The following is a 25,069-nucleotide window of genomic DNA, read 5'->3' as shown; positions in this document are numbered from 1 at the left end:
ATTATCAATATCAATAAAGAAAAACTACGGGAAAAGTCCCGTTTAAGAAGTGGAAAGCCGAGCGAAGCGAGGCAAAACAACCTAAACCATCAATACAAAACCTAGAGAGCCGAGCGGAGCGAGGCAAAACTACTGAAACCAACATCCGAAAACCCGAAGAGCCGAGCGAAGCGAGGCTAAAGTACAATAAACAGCATGTGCTTATGTAACTGCAGAGCCGAGCGAAGCGAGCCAAAACAACCGAGACTTCCATTCCGAGACCAGGAGAGGAGCCGAGCGCAGCGAGGCTAAATTACTTTAATCACCAACTGCCTGTTTAACTGGAAAGCCGAGCGCAGCGAGGCTAAACAATCCAAATCATCATACCACAAACCTTGGAGAGCCGAGCGCAGCGAGGCAAAACATTTCAAAACATTATATCACAACCATCGAATAGCCGAGCGCAGCGAGGCAATACAACTTAAGTATAACCTTACCGTAAAAGAGGAGCCGAGCGAAGCGAGGCAAAACAAATCATACCACCATACCGCAAACCCTGGAGCGCCGAGCGAAGCGAAACAACACCACTCAAACCCTCGTCAACACAACTAGATATAACCTGAGAGCCGATTGTGGCAAAGAAATACCTTGAATGAATAAAAAAGATAGACAAAGGTTTGGGCGCGTTTATAGTTCCAATTATGGATTAAATTGAAGTAAACCATACTTCTGTAAACAACAATCATAGGAAATGTTCAAAGTGTGTGTGTTCGAGTGAGAATTAAAAAAAATCTAAAATTGTCTCAAACAGCAAACCCGAGTAAGAAATTAATGAATAAAAAAGCCTGTGTATTACGTTGCTATGAAAAAGTTTCTCTTCAGAAAAAAGTAGGTAAACCAATAATCAAGACGCTAGAAAAACGCGCGAATGGAGGTGAGCGGTGGTAGCTCAGTCGGGTAAGAGCCCGCTTCTCACGCAAGAGATACGGGTTCGAATCCCGGCGCTGACATGTACCAATGAGTTCTTTTAACTTAAGTACAATGTATACCATCGCTCTTACGGTGAAGGAAGACATCGTGAGGAAACCTGCATATCTGAACCCACCAACCCGCAGTGGACCAGCGTGGTGGGAAATGGTCCAAGCTTAGGAAGGCAGTTAAGTCCTTGGGGATATGCACAAAGGTTCCACTCAAAAGAGCCAGGTGTAGGTACTTACACACAATAGAATAGAATATAATAGGAGGTGACTCAGATTTATGAGGTATTAAATAATCCAATATTTGTACACAAAACTATGTCATATCGATACTAGGTAAAGTTTACGAAACCAAAAAATAACCATATAGATCAGTTTCTCTACCGTATTTGTGTGAGACAATCCGTTATTCATAATCTAAATAGTTTTTAAGGCAAATATTAACATTCCTGTGGAGTTTTTCTTAGGTATGTAAAGCCAAATTCAAGAAATATCCGTTGTACACTGTTACAAATTTCATACTGAAATTAAAGTTCAAGGGAAAACTAAACCCCATAAAATATTCGATACGTTATAGTCAAGTGAATAACCGTATCTCACCAAAATTCATACTGAAAACCGTATCCCAAACAAAAGAAAAATCATCAGTACCCCTGTTATAATGAAAACCATAGTGAAAACCGTTTTTAAGGCATAACATAACGCAAGAATGATTTGCTACGGTATATTCAAGTCAATACCCAGCTGAAACTGAAATTCATACTGAAAACTGTTTCACACGTCAAACAAAGTCGTCAGTACCCCTTTAATTAAAAAAAAATCATAGTGAAAACAGTTTTTAAGTCATAACAAAACGGAATAAAGATTTGCTACGGTATATTCAAGTCAATACCCTGCTGAAACAGAAATTCATACTGAAAACTGTTTCCCATGTCAAACAAAATCGTCAGTAACCCTATAATAAAAAAAAATAATAGTGAACACAGTTTTTAAGGCATAACAAAACGCAAGAAAGATTTGCTACGGTATATTCAAGTCAATCAATACCCTGCTGAAACTGAAATTCATACTGAAAACTGTCTCCCACCTAAACCAAAAGCATCAAAGCACCGCGCGGCTGCTTGCAGCCCGCGCCACAACGCAACCTCTAGTTATAATATATAAAGCTGGATTACCACTCACTGATTCATTGACATAGTAGTTCTCCCAGAAGGAGCCATTTTTTGATATGAAAATGTTTTAGGGAAATGTACAGGGTGCTCGGGTGAGTAGAGAAAAAATCCGAAATTTTAAAAAAAGTTGTAAAAAAAAAAATTTTTTTTTGTTCCTCTTTTTTGGTGACCATACATTTTTTCATATTTCGAGGGTGTGTTTAGAATGTCTGACAGATTATAAAAAAAATATAAAAAAATAAAAAAACAAAATGGCGGCCGAGTTGCAGTGAAGCAAAGTTTAGGGCGTGTCAGACCCGACTTGAGGTGAATTGATCTCCCGGAAGGGGGGGAGGTGGGGGGATGGTGTTTTTTGTAAACGATGAGGCACATGATGAAATTTAAGGGAAAATTCCAAAAAATGATTTTTTTTTAATTGGGGGGGAGTGGAGATTTTTTTATAAAAACGTGTTTTTTCGGGGATTTTCAAAGCATTTTTTTATTGTGTTCGAGGCATTTGACAGATTTGACTTGTATGGAGCGGTTGTGTAGTTTGACGAGTAGAGTTGCCATGTGAAAGAATTTTCCCCATTTTTAGGGAAAATTTCGAGATTTTCCCCAAAAACCTGAAAAATAGAAATAACCGTTTTGGATTTTAAAAAATGATGCAGTTTAGTCAGAAAGGCTCATACTAATGACATTTGACTATTTTTATTACTTTCGGCTGGCAACCCTGAGAAATACGGGAGATTATATTTTTGAAAAAGTTCGACGTCGATTCAAGTTGAGGTGAATTGATCTCCCAGAAGGGGGGGAGGTGGGGTGATGTTTTTCTTTGTACATGGTTGGATATATGGTGAAATTCATGGGAAAATTCCGAAAACTGCAAAAATCAAAATGGCGGATGAAGTGGTAGCCATTTTGTAAAAGAGAAATTTTACATGTTTTAAGGCTATTCCACCTGTATTGAGTGGTCTGACAGTTTTGACTTGTAGAGCGCGTTTGTGTAGGTGGATGCATTTAGTTTTCTTATGAAATAAAAACTCCCCATTTTTAGGGAAAAAAACAAAATTTCCCTAAAAACATGAGAAATTATACATAAATATGCAATTTTATCGTTTTGTGATGGTCTGAGGAGATTCGAATGTATGGCGCGTTTGTGTAGCAAAATGCATAAATTTTTAATTAATAATAAAAAACTCCCCACTTATAGAAAAAAAAACAAAATTTCTCTAAAAACATGGGAAAATTTACATAAATATGCAATTTTGTCGTTTTGTGATGGTCTAAGGAGATTCGAATGTATGGCGCGTTTGTGTAGTTAAATGCATAGATTTTTAATTAATAATAAAAAACTCCCCACTTATAGAAAAAAAAAACAAGATTTCTCTAAAAACATGGGAAAATTTACATAAATATGCAATTTTGTCGTTTTGTGATGGTCTGAGGAGATTCGAATGTATGGCGCGTTTGTGTAGTTAAATGCAAAGATTTTTAATTAATAATAAAAACTCCCCACTTATAGAAAAAAAAACAAAATTTCCCTAAAAACATGGGAAAATTTACATAAATATGCAATTTTATCGTTTTGTGATGGTCTGAGGAGATTCAAATGTATAGCGCGTTTGTGTAGTTAAATGCATAGATTTTTAATTAATAATAAAAACTCCCAACTTATAGGAAAAAAAAACAAAATTTCCCTAAAGACATGGGAAAATTTACATAAATATGCAATTTTATCGTTTTTTGATGGTCTGAGGAGATTCGAATGTATAGCGCGTTTATGTAGTTAAATGCATAGATTTTTAATTAATAATAAAAACTCCCAACTTAAAGGAAAAAAAAAACAAAAATTCCCTAAAAACGTATAAAAAATTACCAACATTAGCAATTTCACCCCGTTGAAGTGGTCAAACAGATTTATGGTATATGGCGCATTTGTGTAGATAAATACAAACAATAATTATTTAAAATAAAAACTCCCCACTTCTAGGGAAAAAATCAAAATTTCCCTAAAAACGTATAAAAAATTACCAACATTAGCAATTTCACCCCGTTGAAGTGGTCAGACAGATTTATGGTATATGGCGCATTTGTGTATATAAATACAAACAATAATTATATTACAATAAAAACTCCCCACTTGTAGGGAAAAAATCAAAATTTCCCTAAAAACGTAGAAAAAATTACCAACATTAGCAATTTCACCCCTTTGAAGTGGTCAGACAGATTTGTGGTAAATGGCGCATTTGTGTAGATAAATACAAACAATAATTATTTAAAATAAAGACTCCCCACTTGTAGGGAAAAAATCATATTTTCCTAAAAACGTATAAAAAATTACCAACATTAGCAATTTCATCTCTTTGAAGTGGTCAGACAGATTTATGGTATATGGCGTATTTGTGAAGATAAATACAAACAATTATTATTTAAAATAAAAACTCCCCACTTTTAGGGGAAAAAATATATTCCCTAAAAACATACAAAATGTAAATTACCACAGATTAAGTGCCGAGCGCAGCGAGGCCATTGTCCTCCTACAAGCTATACCAAAATAAAACCAGCCGAGCGCAGCGAGGCATCCGATCGACAAGTAACCCTGCCATAAAGAAAAGAAATCCGAGCGAAGCGAGGCATTACGTATCATAATTATTATTATCAATAAAGAAAAACTACGGGAAAAGTCCCGTTTTAGAAGTGGAAAGTCGAGCGAAGCGAGGCAAAACAACCTAAACCATCAATTCAAAACCTAGAGAGCCGAGCGGAGCGAGGCAAAAATACTGAAATCAACATCCGGAAACCCGATGAGCCGAGCGAAGCGAGGCTAAAGCGCAATAAACAGCAAGTGCCTATGTAACTGCAAAGCCGAACGAAGCGAGGAAAAACAACCGAAATTATCATTCCGAGACCTAGAGAGGAGCCGAGTTAAGCGAGGCTAAACTACTTTAATCACCAACTGCCAGTTTGACTGGAGAGCCGAGCGCAGCGAGGCAAAACAATCCAAACCATCATACCTCAAACCTTGGTGAGCCGAGCGCAGCGAGGCAAATCATTTCAAAACATCATACCACAACCACTGAAGAGCCGAGCGCAGCGAGGCAATACAACTTAAGTATAACCTTACCGTAATAGAGGAGCCAAGCGAAGCGAGGCAAAACAAGGCGAACCACCATACTTCAAACCCTGGAGAGCCGAGCGAAGCGAGGCAACACTACTCAAACCCTCGTCAACACAACTAAATAACCTGAGAGCCGATTGTGGCTAAGAAATATCTTGAATGAATAAAAAAAATACTAAGTGTATGTTTGGGCGTTTATAGTTCCAATTATGGATTAAATTGAAGTAAAACATAGTTCTGTAAAAATAGTCTTAAACAGCAAACCCACGTAAGAAATTAATGAATAAAAAAAAGCCTGTGTATTTCTTTTCTATGAAAAAGTTTCTCTTCAGGACAGAGTAAACTAATAATCGAGATGCTAGAAAAACGCGCGAATGGGGGTGACTCAGATTTATGAGGTATTAAAAAACCCAATATTTGTACACAAAACGATGTCTGCTCGATACTAGGTAAAGTTTACGAAACCAATTTTTTTTCATATACATAGATTAGTTTCTCTACCGTATTTGTGTGAGACAATCCGTAACAGGAACCAATTTTTTTGAGTACGAGTACGGGATGGAGAGTTGGGATATGGTCCGAAAATTTGGATGCGTCTTTTACTTGAACACCAGGAAGATCCGCTACGTCATTGTAAAGTATACCTACCTGAATTTTCCTACTGGTATTTTTAAGGCGAAATGAATACCACTAAAGTAATTATAATAGCAACATTTCATAATAAGAAAATCAAAAGCATAAAGCCATAAGTATTATTCCCTCAAATTTGAATTCAAAGGAAAACGCCAGAAATTTGGTATATTATAAGTAAAGCCAGCTGACCGATTATTATACTTAAAAAACTGTTTTGAAAACAAAAACAAAAGCATTAATACCGACATGATATCGAAACTCATAATGAAAATAGTTTTTAAGGCCTTACAAAACGCAAGAAAGATTTGCTACAGTATGTTCAAGTCAATACCCTGCTGAAACCAATATTCATACTGAAAACGTATAACTACCTAAAACAAAATCATCAGTAGGTACCCCTTTAATGTAGAAATTCATAGTGAAAACAGTTTTGAAGGCATAACAAAACGCAAGAAAGATTTGCTACGGTATGTTCAAGTCAATACCCTGCTGAAACTGAAATTCATACTGAAAACTGTTTCCCATGTCAAACAAAATCGTCAGTAATCCTATAATTAAAAAAAACATAGTGAACACAGTTTTTAAGGCATAACAAAACGCAAGAAAGATTTGCTACGGTATATTCAAGTCAATACCCTGCTGAAACTGAAATTCATACTGAAAACTGTTTCCCACGTCAAACAAAATCGTTAGTACCCCTTTAATTAAAAAAAAATCATAGTGAACACAGTTTTAAGGCGTATCAAAACGCAAGAAAGATTTGCTATGGTATATTCAAGCCAATACCCTGCTGAAATGGAAATTCATACTGAAAACAGACACCCACCTAAACCGAAAGTATCAAAGCACCGCGCGGCTGCTTGCAGCCCGCGCCACAACGCGACCTCTAGTTTATAATATATATAGCTGGATTACCACTGACACACTGACTGACATGATTGTTCTCCCAGAAGGACCCATTTTTTGATATAATAATGTTTTAGGGAAATGTACAGGGTGCTCGGGTGAGTAGAGAAAAACCTCGACTTTTTAAAAAAAGTTGTAAAAAAAAAAAATTTTTTTTGCTCCTCTTTTTTGGTGACCATACATTTTTTCATATTTCGAGGGTGTATTTAGAGTGTCTGACAGATTATAAAAAAAATATAAAAAAATAAAAAAACAAAATGGCGGCCGAGTTGCAGTCAAGTAAAGTTTAGGGCGTGTCAGACCCGACTTGAGGTGAATTGATCTCCCGGAAGGGGGGGAGGTGGGGGGATACTGTTTTTTGCAAACGGTGGGGCACATGATGAAATTTATGGGAAAATTCCAAAAAATGATTTTTTTTTTATTGCGGGGTGAGGGGACATTTTTTTATAAAAACGTGTTTTTTCGGGGATTTTCAAAGCGTTTTTTTATTGTGTTTGAGGCATTTGACAGGTATGACTTGTATGGGGTGGTTGTGTAGTTTGACGATACGAGTTGCTATGTGAAACAAATTTCCCCATTTTTAGGGTAAATTTCGAGATTTTCCCCAATAACATGAAAAGTAGAAATGGCCACTTTTGATTTTAAAATTTGATGCAGTTTTGTCGGAAAGACTCGCACTAATAACATTTGACCATTTTTATTACTTTCGACTGGCAACCCTGGGCGATAGGCGAGATTATATTTTTTCGGATTTTTTTACGTCGACCCAAATTGAGGTGAATTGATCTCCCAGAAGGGAGGCAGGTGAGGTGATGATTGTTTTTGTACACGGTCTGTTGTATGGTGCAGTTTATGGGAAAATTCCGAAAAGTTGAAAAAACAAAATGGCGGACTGCTTTGGCGGCCATTTTGTAAAAGTGACTTTTTTTCGCGATTTTTGATTGGTTGTTTCACATGTTTAGAGTGGTTGGGGAGATTTGTCTTGTATGGCGCATTTGTGTAGTTTGTTGGGTAGACTATACCAGTTAAATAAAATTTCCCCATTTTTAGGGAAAATTTTGAGATTTTCCCCAAAAACCAGAAAAATAGAAATAACCGTTTTGGATTTAAAAAAATGATGCAGTTTAGTAAGAAAGGCTCATACTAATGACATTTGACTATTTTTATTACTTTCGGCTGGCAACCCTGAGAAATACGGGAGATTATATTTTTGAAAAAGTTCGACGTCGATTCAAGTTGAGGTGAATTGATCTCCCAGAAGAGGAGGAGGTGGGGTGATGATTTTCTTTGTACATGGTTGGATATATGGTGAAATTAATAGGAAAATTCCGAAAACTGCAAAAATCCAAATGGCGGATGAAGTGGCAGCCATTTTGTAAAAGAGAAATTTTACATGTTTTAAGGCTATTTCACCTGTATTGAGTGGTCTGACAGTTTTGACTTGTAGAGCGCGTTTGTGTAGGTGGATGCATTTAGTTTTCTCATGAAATAAAAACTCCCCATTTTTAGGGAAAAAAACAAAATTTCCCTAAAAACATGAGAAATTATACATAAATATGCAATTTTATCGTTTTGTGATGGTCTGATTAGATTCAAATGTATGGCGCGTTTGTGTAGTTAAATGCATAGATTTTTAATTTATAATAAAAAACTCCCCAATTATAGAAAAAAAAACAAAATTTCTCTAAAAACATGGGAAAATTTACATAAATATGCAATTTTGTCGTTTTGTGATGGTCTGAGGAGATTCGAATGTATGGCGCGTTTGTGTAGTTAAATGCATAGATTTTTAATTAATAATAAAAAACTCCCCACTTATAGAAAAAAAAACAAAATTTCTCTAAAAACATGGGAAAATTTACATAAATATGCAATTTTGTCGTTTTGTGATGGTCTGAGGAGATTCGAATGTATGGCGCGTTTGTGTAGTTAAATGCATAAAATTTTAATTTAAAATAAAAACTCCCCACTTAAAGGGAAAAAATCAAATTTTCCCTAAAAACGTAGAAAAAATTACCAACATTAGCAATTTCACCCCGTTGAAGTGGTCGGACAGATTAATGGCATATGGCGCATTTGTGTAGATAAATACAAACAATAATTATTTAAAATAAAAACTCCCCACTTGTAGGGAAAAAATCAAAATTTCCATAGAAACGTAGAAAAAATTACCAACATTAGCAATTTCACCCCTTTGAAGTGGTCAGACAGATTTGTGGTATATGGCGCATTTGTGTAGATAAATACAAAGAATTATTTTTTAAAATAAAAACTACCCACTCTTAGAGGAAAAAATATTTTCCCTAAAAATATACAAAGTGTAAATCAACTTTACCACAGTGTAAGTGCCGAGCGCAGCGAGGCCATAGTCCTTCTACAAGCTATACCAAAATAAAACCAGACGAGCGCAGCGAGGCATCCGACAAGCAAACCTGCCATAAAGGAAAGAAATCCGAGCGAAGCGAGGCATTACGTATCATTATTATTAATATCAATATAATGAAAAACTACGGGAAAAGTCCCGTTTAAGAAGCGGAAAGCCGAGCGAAGCGAGGCAAAACAACCGAAACCATCAATCCAAAACCTAGAGAGCCGAGCGGAGCGAGGCTATACTACTGAAATCAACATCTGAAAACCCGAAGAGCCGAGCGAAGCGAGGCTAAACTACTTTAATCACCAACTGCCTGTTTAACTGGAGAGCCGAGCGCAGCGAGGCAAAACAATCCAAACCATCATACCACAAACCTTGGAGAACCGAGCGCAGCGAGGCCAAACATTTCAAAACATCATACCATAACCACTGAAGTGCCGAGCGCAGCGAGGCAATACAACTTAAGTATAACCTTACCGTAAAAGAGGCGCCGAGCGAAGCGAGGCAAAACAATGCGAACCACCATACTTCAAACCCTGGAGAGCCGAGCGAAGCGAGGCAACACTACTCAAACCCTCGTCAACACAACTATATAACCTGAGAGCCGATTGTGGCTAAGAAATATCTGAATGAATAAAAAAAATACAAAGTGTATGTTTGAGCGTTTATAGTTCCAATTATGGATTAAATTGAAGTAAAACATAGTTCTGTAAAAATAGTCTTAAACAGCAAACCCACGTAAGAAATTAATGAATAAAAAAAAAGCCTGTGTATTTCTTTTCTATGAAAAAGTTTCTCTTCAGGACAGAGTAAACTAATAATCGAGATGCTAGAAAAACGCGCGAATGGAGGTGACTCATATTTATGAGATATTAAAGAACCCAATATTTGTACACAAAACGATGTAGGCTCGATACTAGGTAAAGTTTACGAAACCAAAAAATGACCATATAGATCAGTCTCTCTACCGTATTTGTGTGAGAAAATCCGTAATTCAGAATGAAAATAGTCTTCGAGGCAAATATTTACTTATTCATGTGGAGAAGTGGATTTTTTTAAGTTAAGTCAAAAGTTAAGAAATGAAAAAGTTCCACTCACAAAATGCCGACACCATATGACCCCAATTTTTACAAAAAAAAATATTTAATATTGGAACAAAATAGTAGCGTTTTTAGTTGGTAATATCCTGACCGTCTGTTAAATGTACGTCAATGTTGCAGAAGGCATTAAGCTAGATTTTTCCGGTTAGTTTTTCCCAATGGAAACTTTTCACTGCCCGTGAGTATATTATGGCAAAGTCAATACGCATCTGTTACCAAATTTCATACTGAAATTAGATTTGAAGGGACTAAACCCCATAAAATATTCGATACGTTACAGTCAAGTGAATAACCGTATCTCACCAAAATTCATACTGAAAACCGTATCCCACCTAAAACAAAATCTACAGTACGCCTGTTATAATGAAAATCATAGTGAAAACAGTTTTTAAGTCTTAACAAAACGGAAGAAAGATTTGCTACGGTATATTCAAGTCAATACCCTGCTGAAACCGAAATTCATACCGAAAACTGTTTCCCACTTCAAACAAAATCGTCAGTAACCCTATAATTAAGAAAATCATAGTGAACACAGTTTTTTAGGCATAACAAAACGCAAGAAAGATTTGCTACGGTATATTCAAGTCAATACAATGCACGCTCCGCAAACGTCGAGATACAGTGTCTGCCAGAAAATCGCAGTGAAAACCTGGTGTCCACTGTTCAGCAGTTGGGAAATGTAGTTAAGTGTCCTTTAAATTCAAGTGATATTTTATACTGTTCGCGCGTAGCAAAAATTAACACTGAGAGTAATAGGCCACGAAACGTCATAGTGAAACTTAGCAGCCCTATGCAGAGAGACACCTTATTGGCAGCGTGTATAAAGTATAATAAGTCAAATCAAAACGATAAATTAAACACTAGTCATCTGGGAATTGCTGTCGATAAAAAGGCCCCCGTCTATATTTGTGAGCATCTTTCTCCGGAAACCAAATCATTGCACGCTGCAGCTAGACTTAAGGCTAGGGAACTAAATTATAAGTTTGTGTGGGTACGAAAGAACAGGGTCTTTATGCGTAAAACGGAAGCCTCTGATTATGTGCTGATTCGTAATATTGAGTTCCTGAGTAAACTTACGTAGATAATTTATTTATCAATGATTTTGCATGATCAACATATTTCTATAATTATTAACATTCGATACATTAAATTTTTATTATCAAAACACTAGAGGTTTAAATACCAAAACAAATTTGTTCTTTCATAGTTCGAGTCTACATGACTTTGATGTTATCGTTATAACCGAAAGTTGGCTAAAAGGTAATGTTTTTGATTGCGAGTTGTTTGACGATAGATACCAGGTATATAGGCGCGATCGTGAATCAACTATGTTTGATCCGCAAAAGACAGGTGGTGGAGTTATAATAGCGGTTCATAAGCGTATAAAATCCCATAGAGTACTTGAGTTTGAAAGTGGTTGCGAAGACATTTGGGTAGCTATAGATATAAAACAAAAATATAATTCCAATAATAAATTATATATTTGTGGTGTATATTTAGCACCACCCATAAAAAAACACATTTTGGATCACTTCATACACAACACAAATAGAGTCTTAGAAAAATGTGATAATGTTATATTGGTAGGTGACTTTAATTTGAGCTGCATTTTATGGACTCTAAATACTGATAGCGGAATTTGCTCTCCTGGAACCAATAACAGTTCTTTTGGAAACGATTTGGTTGATTTCTCTGTCACAAATAATCTATCTCAGTATAATTATATATTGAATGTAAACCTTAATATATTGGATCTAGTATTCAGCACTCTTCCTGTAACTAATTTGTGTAAAAGCTCAGACCCCTTTGTCCCAATTGACCCACTTCATCCTGCACTTTCATTCTCGGCTTTTTTTTTTGAACGAAAGTACTCTGAAACCCAAGCCACATCTAAAATATAACTTCTACAAGGCAGACTATTGTCAGATTAACAACAAAATAGAATCTATACCATGGTCTGAGAGATTTTCTTCGTGTAGTAATGTAAATGATATGGTAAACATTTTTTACAGAGAAGTGAATGACATTATAAAGCATCATGTTCCATTAAGTAAGACAGGTAGTGCAGGTAAGTACCCTCCTTGGTTTTCGCATGGTCTAATCAAAATCCTTCGTGAAAAGCATAAATTGCACAAAAAGATAAAAAAATATGGAAACCCACTAGACCAATTATCTTTTGAATTGCTGAGGGATAGATGTATTAAACTACGTAAAGAAAACTTTAATGAATATATATCTAGGATTGAAGAGTCCGTGATATCCAATTCTAAGTTGTTTTGGTCGTATATAAAACAAAAGAGGCAAAATAAAAGCACATACCCATCAGAAATGAGAATGGGTTGCCAAGTTGCAAAAACTGGAGAAGATATATGCAATCTATTCGCGCATAATTTTTCCAAGGCGTATAGCCGTTTCAATCCACCAACCGATGATCATCCTGCAAAGCATTCATCTAACAATAATTGTTTAACACTTGCATCAGTTAGTCAGTTTGAAATCCTTAAAATTTTAAAAAGACTTGACCATGCCAAGGGGGCCGGTGCAGATGGCTTGCCAGCAATTTTTATTAAAAGTTGTGCCCGGACGCTAAGTTTTCCTCTGTATTTAATTTTCAATTATTCTTTATATACTGGTGTATTTCCAACCGTCTGGAAGGAAGCCAGAGTTATACCGCTTTTCAAATCGGGTAATAGAAGCTCAGTCACAGATTATCGCCCTATTTCTATTTTATCGGTAGTTGCTAAAGTGTTCGAAAAACTTATACACACTATATTATCGTATCATGTCAGGCCACTATTATCAACAAGCCAACATGGCTTCATGAAGGCGAGGTCTACCTGCACTAACATGGTGGACTTCATAGATCACGTATCGAAGGCAGTGGACTCTAGAATAAGAACTAGTGCTATATATACCGATTTTAGTAAGGCGTTTGATCGGGTAAACCATACTATTTTGTTGAGGAAACTAGACAACATGGGCGTAGGGGGAAGTTTGCTGTCTTGGTTGGATTCTTATCTCCATGATCGTACTTCTAAGGTCATAATAAATGGATATTCCTCTTACTCTTTTGAAGCTGTATCTGGGGTCCCGCAGGGATCGCACCTGGGTCCACTGTTGTTCAACATTTTTATCAATGACCTTCCTTTCTGTTTCCAACACTCGAATTTCTATTTATTTGCCGATGACCTAAAAATCGTTAAGCCTATGATGTCATTGCAGAGCAAAGAAGAGCTTCAAAATGATTTAAGCCGTCTCGTTGATTGGTGCGATCTAAATGGCATGTCTTTAAACGCTTCGAAATGTTACCACATGATGTTTTCGAGGTGTAGGCACAATATTCCACCTGAAACCTTCTTCATTAACGACTCTCCTTTAAAGAATGTGGTTGAGATTAGGGATCTCGGCGTGAGACTAGACAGTAAACTGCAATTCCATAAGCAGATAGAATCTATGGTGACTCGTAGTTTTAAAATGTTGGGCTTTATAATTCGAAACACTAAAGACTTCAAAAACGTTACGTCCCGGATAATTTTATTTAACTCGCTCGTTCGAAGCTGTGTGGAGTATTGCAGTCCGGTGTGGAATCCTCACTATGCTGTATATATAAAACGAATCGAGAGTGTTCAAAAAAGATTTCTATGGCACTTAAGTTACAGATTCGGTCTTGCTAAAAAACTGCACAGCTACGAGGACAGATTGAAACATTTTAATATGCATTCATTATCCTCACGTAGAATGCTTGCTGACATACTTTTTTTGCATAAGTTGGCGAACGGAAAGATAGATGCACCGACATTGCTATCTAAATTGCATATAGCTATCCCCACACGGTTGCCAAGAAAAAATGTATATACGCTATTTCACATTAATAAAAGCAACTCAAATTTGGGTCAATATTCTCCACTGAATAGGATTTGTAGATCGTATAATATAATATCAAAGAAAACGAATCTATGCATATTCCAGGGGCTTCCACTTTTTAAAAAGGAACTCATGCGGTCATTGCCTTAAAATGTTTAATCTTCAAATGTTTTATTGTTACTTTTATTTTTAAAATCAATAAAATTATTCTTTTAATCCCACTTACATTAATTAATTTAATTATTATTTTGCCAATGTTGTAATTTATTTTTTTAAATTATAATTATTGTAATTAATTTGTATTGTATAAATTCGTGTAAACCTAATTTAAAATTTAAAATTTATGTACATTTAATATTCATCAAAATTTTAACCTAATTTAAAAATAATGTTAGGTACATTGTGATTTATAAATAATTTAAATTGTATATTTATTTAATAGTAAAATTATTGAATGAATTTATTCCTTATATAATGCATGCTGTATTCACCTATAATTGAAGATGCATTTATCATTAGACTTAATTTAATTTATTTTAGCATGTAATTGATGTAATCTTTGTTGGTGAATCAAATAAATAAATAAATAAATAAATAAATAAATAAATACCCTGCTGAAACCGAAATTGATACTAAAGACAGTATCCCACGTCAAACAAAATCGTAAGTACCCCTTTAATGGAAAAAAAAACATAGTGAACACAGTTTTTAAGGCATAACAAAACGCAAGAAGTATTTGCTACGGTATGGTCAAGTCAATACCCTGCTGAAACCGAAATTCATATTGAAAACTGTATCCCCCCCTGAAACAAAATCATCAGTACCCCTTTTATAACGAAATTCATAGTGAAAACAGTTTTTAAGGCGTAACAAAACGCAAGAAAGATTTGGTACGATATGTTCAAGTCAATACCCTGCTGTAACCGAACCGAAAGCATCAAAGCCCCGCGCGGCTGCTTGCAGCCCGCGCCACAACGCGACCTCTAGTTATTATAATAACCTTCACAGTCAGAAGGTGGTTTGGAGGTCTATTCAACTCACCGTCAATGGCTGTAAAGCTGCAATGTGGTTCTCAGTGATGTGGTAGGGGTCTTCGAACAACTCTATTGAGGTCATCATTCTGAGGAAATTATCCAAGATGGCGACCGACAAGCTCTCGTCCGTCGCTAGGTGGCGCCAGCACGATACTACACTCCTGGAAATTTATAGATAATTAATAAATTTGTAATTTTTGCATGTGTTTTTGTAATTTTGGTAAGCGCAAACCATAAGAACAGCAAAACTTATTTGAATATTCTTTGACAAATAGAAAGCTTTATAGGTCATATTAAAGTATTCAAGTTTAAAAGAACTTACGGTCTCAGAGGGATCTTCTGGGCCAAAAGCACAGCAGTAACAGCGTTAGAGTGATGCCTCGCTAGTGCAGTCAGCGGCTTCAACAACCTCTGTCTCGCCTCCGGACCCACCTCGTCCATCCCCTCCAAAACCACCTCCACTATCCTCTCTATACTCTGGAACAAATCCAGACCCTTCTTCAGAAACAAAGCCTCCAAAACCGAACTAACACCCGTGCTTATAAACTCATCATCGACATAACCTTCCAAAAGACACTCAATAAACTGCATCATATGCTGATGCGGAATTTTCTCGCAAATCGTCTCACAAACGTCCATGGAATAGTCGGCGATCATCCCCAAATCATTGCTTAGAATGTTGTTGCTTATAGCTGTGAGTTTTGTCATGCATTCGTCGTTGGGTTCTATGGTAGCCCCTTCGTATAAGTACTGGATCTGGATTGTGAGTTTGATGCAGTCGATAGCTAACAGTCTGACTGGGAAATTCGTGTCGGCAATTCCAGGGGTTATTAGACCCAGCAGGTATCCCATTTGCCCGAATTTGCTTGGGGTTTCGTAGTTTAGTTTGACGTTCTTTAGATAAGTATCCAGGGTTAGCTGGAATATTTGCATGGATGCTGTTCGGATTTCATCGTTTTCGTTTCGCAGCCATTCGGTGAGAAGAGATACGATGTCGTCTAAAGTACTGATGCAAGTGGATTGCAGGATTATCTCTCGTATTAAATCATGGAGCAAAGTCAAGCTGTCGTTTAGGGTTTTAGCCAACTTATCACTCTCATCCCCATTGCCATCAGCTGTATACTTCTTTTTCAACGAAGATAATTCAGTAAATATTGTGGTAAACAAAACTCTAATTATAGTGTTCCGTTCTTCAGGCAGTATTCCTTTCTGTAGTTTGGTTAGCTCTTTAGACGCTTTCACGACTAGCGGGTACGGTTTTACACTTTGCTTGTCCAAGTTGGGATTGTAGATTTGTTCCAAAACCGCGTTTAGTAACTGCCAACGGTTCCGTATGGTCACATTGTGATGCGACGCTGGGTACAAAGCTTTGCTTATTTCGTACAACGTGGTGAGACTAGCACAGCAAAGGTCTAATGGCGGATTAGATTTAAGGATGTCTAACAAAATGGCGGTGACATTTTCCCCGAGCCGCGCCAAAACATGAACATCTATACAATTCTGAGCAATCTTTCCGTAACAGAGTATCACAGCGTATTTGGAGACGTTAATTTCAGCCTCGTTTTTGGAATGTCTCGAAGATATGAAATTGAGGAGTTTGCTGCTTCGTTTAGCCTCTATGTCTTTGAAGAAGGCGTCTAGATCGTTCATTACGTATTCTCCGTGTTGTTGGGACGCTATACCGACAGCGGCACTCACGTATTCTACACTTTCCATTGGTATCGACTTTAGAGCTAGAAATATTATCTTCAACACTTGCTCTACTACAGCTGCATTGGACATGTGGCACGCTAAAGTCGCCAGCATTTGCAAAGAGACCCCCTTGATCATCGGCGGTTGTTTTATTGTTAGAATTTCGTGCGATAGCATTGTTGCTACATTCTCCACCCATTTATTGCTGTTCACCTGTTCTATGGCCGTCACTAGGAATTCCAATAACATACTGTGCCATTGGTCATTGGGCTCGTCCTTCATTACAAACTTCAACAGCCGTTCCACTTCGACTTTCCACGAGGTTTTGAGGTTCTTATGAACGTCTCCCGAATATTCGTCTAGAAACAGCAGGATGTTTTTATTCCTTTCCACCTGGTCGGGCTCGGCTAGATGAGTGAGACAGCGAATGAAGATCAGATCGGATGATACTTTGTACTCTGGAACGTGGTCTGGAGTATCATCTCCTGATGCATTATTCTGGAGCAAGGAAGAGAGGCAGCTAGTGACGGTTGCCATTGAAGGAGAAAACTCTTCGATCGTCAGAGCTTTTAGAAACAAATCACGCAATTGACTCCTGACTTTCGTCGCTGAATTGCACATCAGGATTAACGAGCTTTTGCACGTATCGTACAGATCTGTCACGTCGGTTTTTGACACGGCTACGTCTGCCTTAGTGCCTACAACCGAGGGGTCACTATTGCAGTGCTTGATTATAAACTCGACCATACTGAAATCTTCGGCGGACACCAAACAGTTCCTGTAAACCAATCCTACGATAGCTTTCGCAATCAACTTCTTCATCTTCAGATCTTGTTCCATAGTCGTCATTACCTTTAGAATGGCGATGAATTTGGGTGCGTATTTATCAATGAAAACCTGCGACGACGTTGTCAGATGCGTCAAGATGATGACGGCTTTCATTCTGTCTCTAAGTTGGTTATTCTTGCACTGTAGAAGGAGCCCTTCTATGGTGGTGTCGGGGAACTGACTGGCCATGTGGTCGAAGCAACGAAGAACTTCAAAGTAATTCTTCACACTCTGAGGCTGGTCGAAATCCGGCTCTATGACAATCATAGTGAACAGGGTATGGTTGGTCGAGTTGATCACATTCTCCAGTAACGTCAACTTTGGGTTGAGCGCCGATGGAGTGAGCAGGTACGATATACATTGGCTTATGTAGTACGAGTTTAGTTGCGGTTTGCGGTACAGAGCCAGCAGTGTAAGCATCAGTTTGTTGACCGTCTCATCAAACTTTCGTTCTGAAATCAATCGCGTTATCGGTCCTAATGCCTCTAATACGGACTCGGTGACTCTAGCTTCAGAAGAATGTAGCCACTGGTTGTATAGCACGTCGAATATTAATGAGAATTCTACGACGAAATTGTCCTTGATAGACGTAATGTTGTCGTTTTCGACGTTGTCTCCAATTTGCTCTGATACGGCCACAGCAAAATGACCGAAGGCTGAAAGATACGAAAACACGGCTGTTTATGTATGCCAATGATATACTGCTTACTTAGCTGTTACATTGTGAGATTGTATAATTTAATTATGCATAGGAGTTGCCAAAGAAAAGTAAATAAGCTATAATAAGTATTTCCGCTTGTCTTAATCCTGACGGTATTTTGCTGAAATAAGATTTCGTAAAAAATGCAAAAATTTACAAAACTGCAGCGTGCAATTGGGTAGTAGACATAGTAGACCAATAACTGTAGGATCTGTAACATAGTTACTTGAACAATCCTATTTTTACCACCCTTTTAGTTATACATAGTAGGTATTGTCTACAACTCTCTGCTATAACTAAAACCTAACATAAACAAACAACAAAAACACAACTCACCAAAAGCAAAAGCCTGCTTCGTCCCATCCACCCTGACTAACGTCAGCAACGGCAGCAGTTTGGCCAGGATATCCTTGACGAAGGGCACAATGAGCGCGGTGTTGACGGCGGCGAGCGAGCCCAGCGAGTGCGGGATGCTGTAGTGCGGCGGTGACGACGCCGGGACTCGGGACATAAGAGACTGCAGTACCTAGAAAGGACAGGGGGTTTGAAAATAGGTCAGACAGTCAGACGGCGACGTGACGGGGACGCGACGCTAGCGTGACGGCGACGCGACGCTAGCGTGACGCCGCGGGTTTTCATGCACGTATTTCCACATGATACGTAACACAGCGTCGCGCTAAGTTCGACGTGACGTGACACTTGACGCGTTGTTTCTTATATCAGTAGATAAAAAAGACGTATTTATTTCTGTTATGCAAAATGGCGCCTCATTATTCCCTTCTAGCATCGATTATTTATTAGGACAGGCAGTATCGCTAGGATATCCTTCACGAAGGGCACTATGAGCGCGGTGTTGACGGCGGCGAGCGAGCCCAGCGAGTGCGGGATGCTGTAGTGCACCGGCGCCGACGCGGGGACCCGGGACATGAGAGACTGCAGTACCTAAAAGGGGACAGAGTGATTCATAATAGGTGTGATATATACATATAGATAGGAGAGACGCGACGCCAGCGTGACGGCGACGCGACGTTAGCGTGAAGGCGACGCGACGCTAGCGTGAGGTCAGGAGATTTATGGCACGGAATTCCATGTGACGTGAGGTAGCTAGCGTCGCGCTACGCTCTACGCGACGTGACGCTTAACGCGCTGTTTTTATTTATATTAGCTAGTAGGTAAACAATAGGCAGTGTATTTTTTTACAAAATATCGCTTCGTTATTCCCTTCTAGCATCGATAATTTTTGAGGACGAAATGAGAACAAAGTAGTAACACCGAAAAGATCGGGAATAGAATACTTAGGAATAAATTAGAGTGAAACCTTTTTGGTGTATCAAATGTAGTGTTTTTTCAAACATAATTCCATTTTCGAATTTTAAAAAAGTAAAAAATAAAAGAGTATTGACCATTTGAATTTAACAAGTCGGTGTAAAAAATGGAGCTTACGCGGGAACATTTCCGTGCAATAATTTTTCACAACTTTCGTCGAGGTTTATCTCAAGAACAATGTCTCGCCGAGCTTGTTTCTATTTATAAACTTGAAGCACCAAGTAAAACGACTATATATCGTTGGTATTCTGAGTTTCGCCGTGGACGTTCCTCTCTTACCACAGTCCCTTCTACTGTTCGGCCAAAAACAGCGGTAACACAAGATAACATCGATACTGTACGCCAGTTAATAAAAGAAGATAGACATGTGACATACGAGCAGATTCGGGCTTTTCTCAGCATTGGTATGACAGCCATTCAAACCATTTTACATGAAGAACTGGGTGTCAAGAAGTTAGTTTCGCGCTGGGTGCCCCACCGTTTGACCGAGGAACAAAAGTCGGCTCGTGTTAATTGGTGTCGATCTGCTCTGCAACGGTTCAATGGAGGCAGTTCAAATGCTGTCTACAATATCGTCTCTGGTGATGAATCGTGGATTTATTCATATGAGCCCGAAAGAAAACATCAATCGGCAGTTTGGGTCTTCGAAGGTGAGGTCAAGCCAACAAAAGTTATTCGCTCACGCAGCGTGTCGAAAAAAATGGTCGCCTCGTTTGTATCGAAAACTGGCCATGTGGCTACGATTCCATTACAAGAACAAAGGACGGTTACTGCTGATTGGTACACAACAGTTTGTTTGCCGGAAGTCGTAAGAGAACTTCGTAAAACTAACCCGAATCGTCGTATAATCCTTCACCACGATAATGCAAGCTCTCATACCGCTCGCAAAACAAGAACGTTTTTAAATATGGAAAACGTGGAGTTGATGGACCATCCTCCGTATAGCCCTGATCTGAGCCCCAATGATTATTTTACATTCCCAAGAATTAAAGATATGCTACGTGGTCAACGGTTTAGCGGCCCAGAAGAGGCGGTCGAAGCTTACAAATCAGCTGTTTTGACAGTATCCACTTCAGACTGGAATTACTGTTTCAATGATTGGTTTAATCGAATGAAAAAGTGCATTGAATGTCACGGAGACTACTTTGAAAAACAATAAAAGTAAATAATATTATGATAATTTTGTACTTTTTTCTATTCCCGATCATTTCGGTATCGCCCTCGTAGAAGCAGAAATGTGGACAGAATGTCCTACACGAAGGGCACAATGAGCGCGGTGTTGACGGCGGCGAGCGAGCCCAGCGAGTGCGGGATGCTGTAGTGCGGCGGCGCCGAGGCCGGGACTCGGGACATGAGAGATTGGAGCACCTGGGTAGGTTATAACAATGAATGTTTATGTAGGCTCAATTTCTATCGTAAATGCTGCTTTGCTATTGGTCATTTCCAGCATCAGTGTAGTAATTTACGCGCGAAATAAGGGCACTGTAGTACCTCGGGGGCAGGGTGTATGAGGTATCACATAGGCGGCGTGGCGGCGACGCGACGCCAGTGTTAAATAAACAGAATTCCCCATAAGACCTCACACAGCGTTGAACCATAAATGAACACATTCCAGCTATCTTGAGGATGATTGAAGGTTTTGGGAGATTATGATTAGATTTAAAAACCTCATCATAATCAGCTAAAGATTGTCTACTGCTAGAAGGGCTGGAGGGAGTCCCACACTGTGTTGGCCTGTTTGTGGCTCTCGATTCTTTGGAAAATATGTCTGACGCAGTTACTTCTTTGAAACCCTAATCCGAAAGCTGAAATTGAGCCTTAAAATGTGCAGTGTAGCATACATTGTAGTTGTATAGCTTCCCAATAAAAAGCTTTTCAACCAAGGAGTATCAAATATCATGGTTAGATAAGTAATCTATCACATAATATTTAAACATGGTTATACTGTGATAAATGGACTGAATATTGTACAGATAGGATCACATTTCTCCAAGTGTGATTCATGTTAAATAATTAGCATTATGCCTATAATTGGTAAATATTATGCAATTCTATTTAACAGATGCATATTGTTTGCTCTGCAGTCTCAACTGTACTTATGTTAAAAAAAAAAAAAAAAAAAACTAATGAATTAGGAGATTGGTGGGCTAATCCAAGGGACATACAAAACCAAATCAATATAAAGAAGCTTGCAGGAAACTTGCTTATTCTTCTCCTTCATTCCCATTACTCCTCCAAGCAGTCTGGGAAAGGCACCAGGTTCTGTAAAAGCTAGTAAGTACTTACTAAATCAAGATGCACATAAGCGATGGCCACCAGCACACCGGAGGCCCCCATCTGAACGGCGGGCTGGTAGTCTGCGGAGGAGGTCATGGCCTGCAGCATCGCTTCCACCAGCTCCGTGGCCAGCGGGGACTTGATGCTCTTCATGTGGTTCACACATGTCTGCTCTAGGACCCTTGCAATATAAAAGAAGCATATGTAAAAAAAGTTTCTTCTTTGAGTTAGGTACCTAGTCAAAAATATTTATTTACTTGTTTTCTATTATTGAATTATATATCATTTCATACTACTAGGTAGTCTTGGTACTCACTTGATAATATTTCCAAGCTGCACAGGATTAATCTTAGCTGTATTTTTATAGAATGTACAAAAATATTCAATAACTTCGTTTGGGTAAACACCGGCGACCTTGGTTAGCGATTTGATAACTTCGTTGTTCACTGACTCTTCTTTATCACCACAAGCAGATATTAAAACTTGTATGGTTTCTGTAAAGCAAATAACACAATTGAAATAAAACTAAGAAACCTTAGAAAATGATTCGCCGGAAATGAAATCCTTCAGCATAAACTATAATAATAACCTTTAAGATGTGATATTTCATTAGAAGACATTTTAATGAAGATAAACAATTTAAATATGTGAAATTAAAGTCTTTTTATTTGTTTCACAAAATTCAACCACTTCATCGTCAACAAGTTACAAAATTGTAATAAGTGATGGGCAATGGGCAACTTACGAACGATGGAACGATTAAGAATCGATTAATCAAATCACTAGATTTTAAGGAATTGTGTAGGACGTAGGTAGTATTTGGAGATGGTATGTGCGGGGTGCAGAAAGTAGATAAATACTAATACATAAAGTTGACCGCTTGCTTCACAATCACAATCAACAATCTTGTTTCTCATAACTTACTTATTTTAGTACCTATATCTCTGACTCTGCCTAATCATTTAGATTTATGATATGAGATAGATTTTGCAATCGTGACTCTGGAGAATGCATAATGTTACAGTGAAACTATAAAGTCCTGAAATTAATGTTTGACGAACTAAAATTTTCAGGAGCCTGGCACCATTAGAAAAGAAACATAAAAGTCATAACAATTGTTTATGTCAATAGGCGGTTGGCTGTTTTTTTGAATTTTCTTATTAATTATAAGGATAATCTAGATAAAAGCAACAATTTACGCTTGGTTGCAATTAGGAAGATGAAGAAAAATATTCGTAGTCAAGCTAGTGAAGTTATTTATCGAGTTTTAATACAATGTTTAGCGGAACATCAAGCTGGACACATTTTGTCGAATTTGGAGGATTTTTACGCTCGTACAGCGTCTATGACGGGTATGTAGCATTGTACAAATTGTAATAACTCGTTTTTTATTAGTACCAACGCTTCATTTATCGATAAACCTAGGTTTAGAGCCCAAGTCGAACATTGTTTACATACCACTGATTGTAGGTTTCATCTGGTTTCAGTTGAGTCAAACCTTAACATTTTGATACTTGAAGATATATGTTTGTTTACTTACTAAATTCACATTATGTGAATTTGGGGGGCATTGTGTAACTCAAAAAGATTTTTTTATTTTATTTTATAGTTGTATCGGATCAGCGTGCCAAAGAGGGCAAAATATGGAATATTTCTACCTCCTGGAAGAAACAGAACTGGCCGTCCAAAAAGAGAAATTGATGTCTTTACAATGTGTGCCCTTCGTCAACAGATCCAGTTTTTTTATACAGTTGTAATAACGTTATCTAAATAAATATTTATTGGTTTCACTATTAGCCTTCTTATTAACACCTTCTAGCTTGTATAAGAGCTTTTTTGTGGATGGTAAGTTGTTTTTAAATACATAAATAGGTAGGAAGTAAACAGGCAAAATTTCAAGTATCAAAGTCAGTTATGTTTCGCTATATAGGGTTGCTACATGAAAGATAGCAGTGCCCTCATTTAATTTCAGAACTTTATAGTTTCACTATATGTAGGTATTATTATTTTAGGAGCCTTCTATTGGGTATCTAAAAAATGGATGTTATTTAGCAAAATTAATTTTAATTATTGGCCTAAATAAATTTGCTTACCTTATTTTTTTTGCTACCGGCTTTACTTTGTTTGAATTATAAAAAAATATTCCGCATGGAATTTGGACCTTAATTTTAATCGATTATATATACCTATTTTAGTAATTAAATCGAAAAACTAATCGCATTGATACAACACTATGAAACGTCAAAACAAAACGAACGGAAAATGAAACGTCATGACAAAAAACACAGACTATCCTTCAATATTGATTGTTAGTTATTATTCTGGTGAGTTGAACGTCAAGTGCAAGTGACAGTTTTAATGTTGCCAGCAAATATGTGCTTAAAATTCCCACGATAACCATTGCACATTATGAATTATTTTTGTACCACTTGGAGGCTTAGTTTTTCACAGTAGTAAACTACTAAGAAATAAGAAAATAACAGCTCTACATGTTATAATTCTCTAAGTATATCTAAGTAATTCCTATTGAAATAAATTACTAAAAACGTAAAAAAAGTATGTATATTTTTTATTTCTTATACATTAGCGAATAATGATAATTACAATACCTTAAATGCGAATAATACTTTAAGGTATTTGGGACCATTTTCATATTATTATTTGAGTATATTTTACCGGTACCCTAGACAGGATAAATTTGTGATCCCAGCAAGCCTTATATTACTTTCTTAATAAATATTATTTATATTGGGTGACAACTCTCTCAGCACAAGCTTGCTTGTGTTGGGGTCCACCAACCCGCACTAGGCCAGCGTGGTGGACTAGGCTTAAACCCTTCCTTCACTGGAAGGAGACCCGTGCCCCAGCAGCGGGGACGTGATGATGATGATGATATTGAGCAGTGGAACACAGACGAGGCGTCGTCGTAAATCTGCAATTACTATTAAATATTGTACATTATTGATATTAGATGCCAACTACTTATAACTTTATGAACCCATGTAATGTAGGAAAATTATTTTGTGTATGTTATTTAAATACCCCACTTTAGGGGAATCATAGAAAGTGGCAAATTTTTCGACGAACTCCAACCACCCCTCCCCTTCTTC

At 37.6% G+C, this 25,069-nt stretch overlaps 1 protein-coding gene across 1 annotated transcript in view; it reads right to left on the bottom strand.

Annotated features, from left to right (window-relative positions):
* The window catches only part of LOC105389727 (maestro heat-like repeat-containing protein family member 1), a 30,826-nt gene extending 8,121 nt beyond the window's left edge, over window positions 1–22,705 (bottom strand). Inside the window, exons 1-6 of the mRNA XM_048629026.1 lie at window positions 22,549–22,705; window positions 22,276–22,453; window positions 21,969–22,140; window positions 18,693–18,882; window positions 15,459–18,312; window positions 15,144–15,297 (exon numbers count right to left, since the gene is read on the bottom strand). Coding sequence (XP_048484983.1) covers window positions 15,144–15,297; window positions 15,459–18,312; window positions 18,693–18,882; window positions 21,969–22,140; window positions 22,276–22,453; window positions 22,549–22,579 — 3,579 coding nt within the window. The 5' untranslated portion in view covers window positions 22,580–22,705. The remainder of the gene's footprint in view (window positions 1–15,143; window positions 15,298–15,458; window positions 18,313–18,692; window positions 18,883–21,968; window positions 22,141–22,275; window positions 22,454–22,548) is intronic.
* Between the last annotated feature and the right edge of the window lie 2,364 nt (window positions 22,706–25,069).

Source organism: Plutella xylostella, chromosome 4 (genome assembly GCF_932276165.1).
Source record: "Plutella xylostella chromosome 4, ilPluXylo3.1, whole genome shotgun sequence".
Taxonomy (NCBI): Eukaryota; Metazoa; Arthropoda; class Insecta; order Lepidoptera; family Plutellidae; genus Plutella; species Plutella xylostella.
Note: the sequence above shows the minus strand (reverse complement) of the source record. Positions and strands in the feature narration are given on the sequence as shown.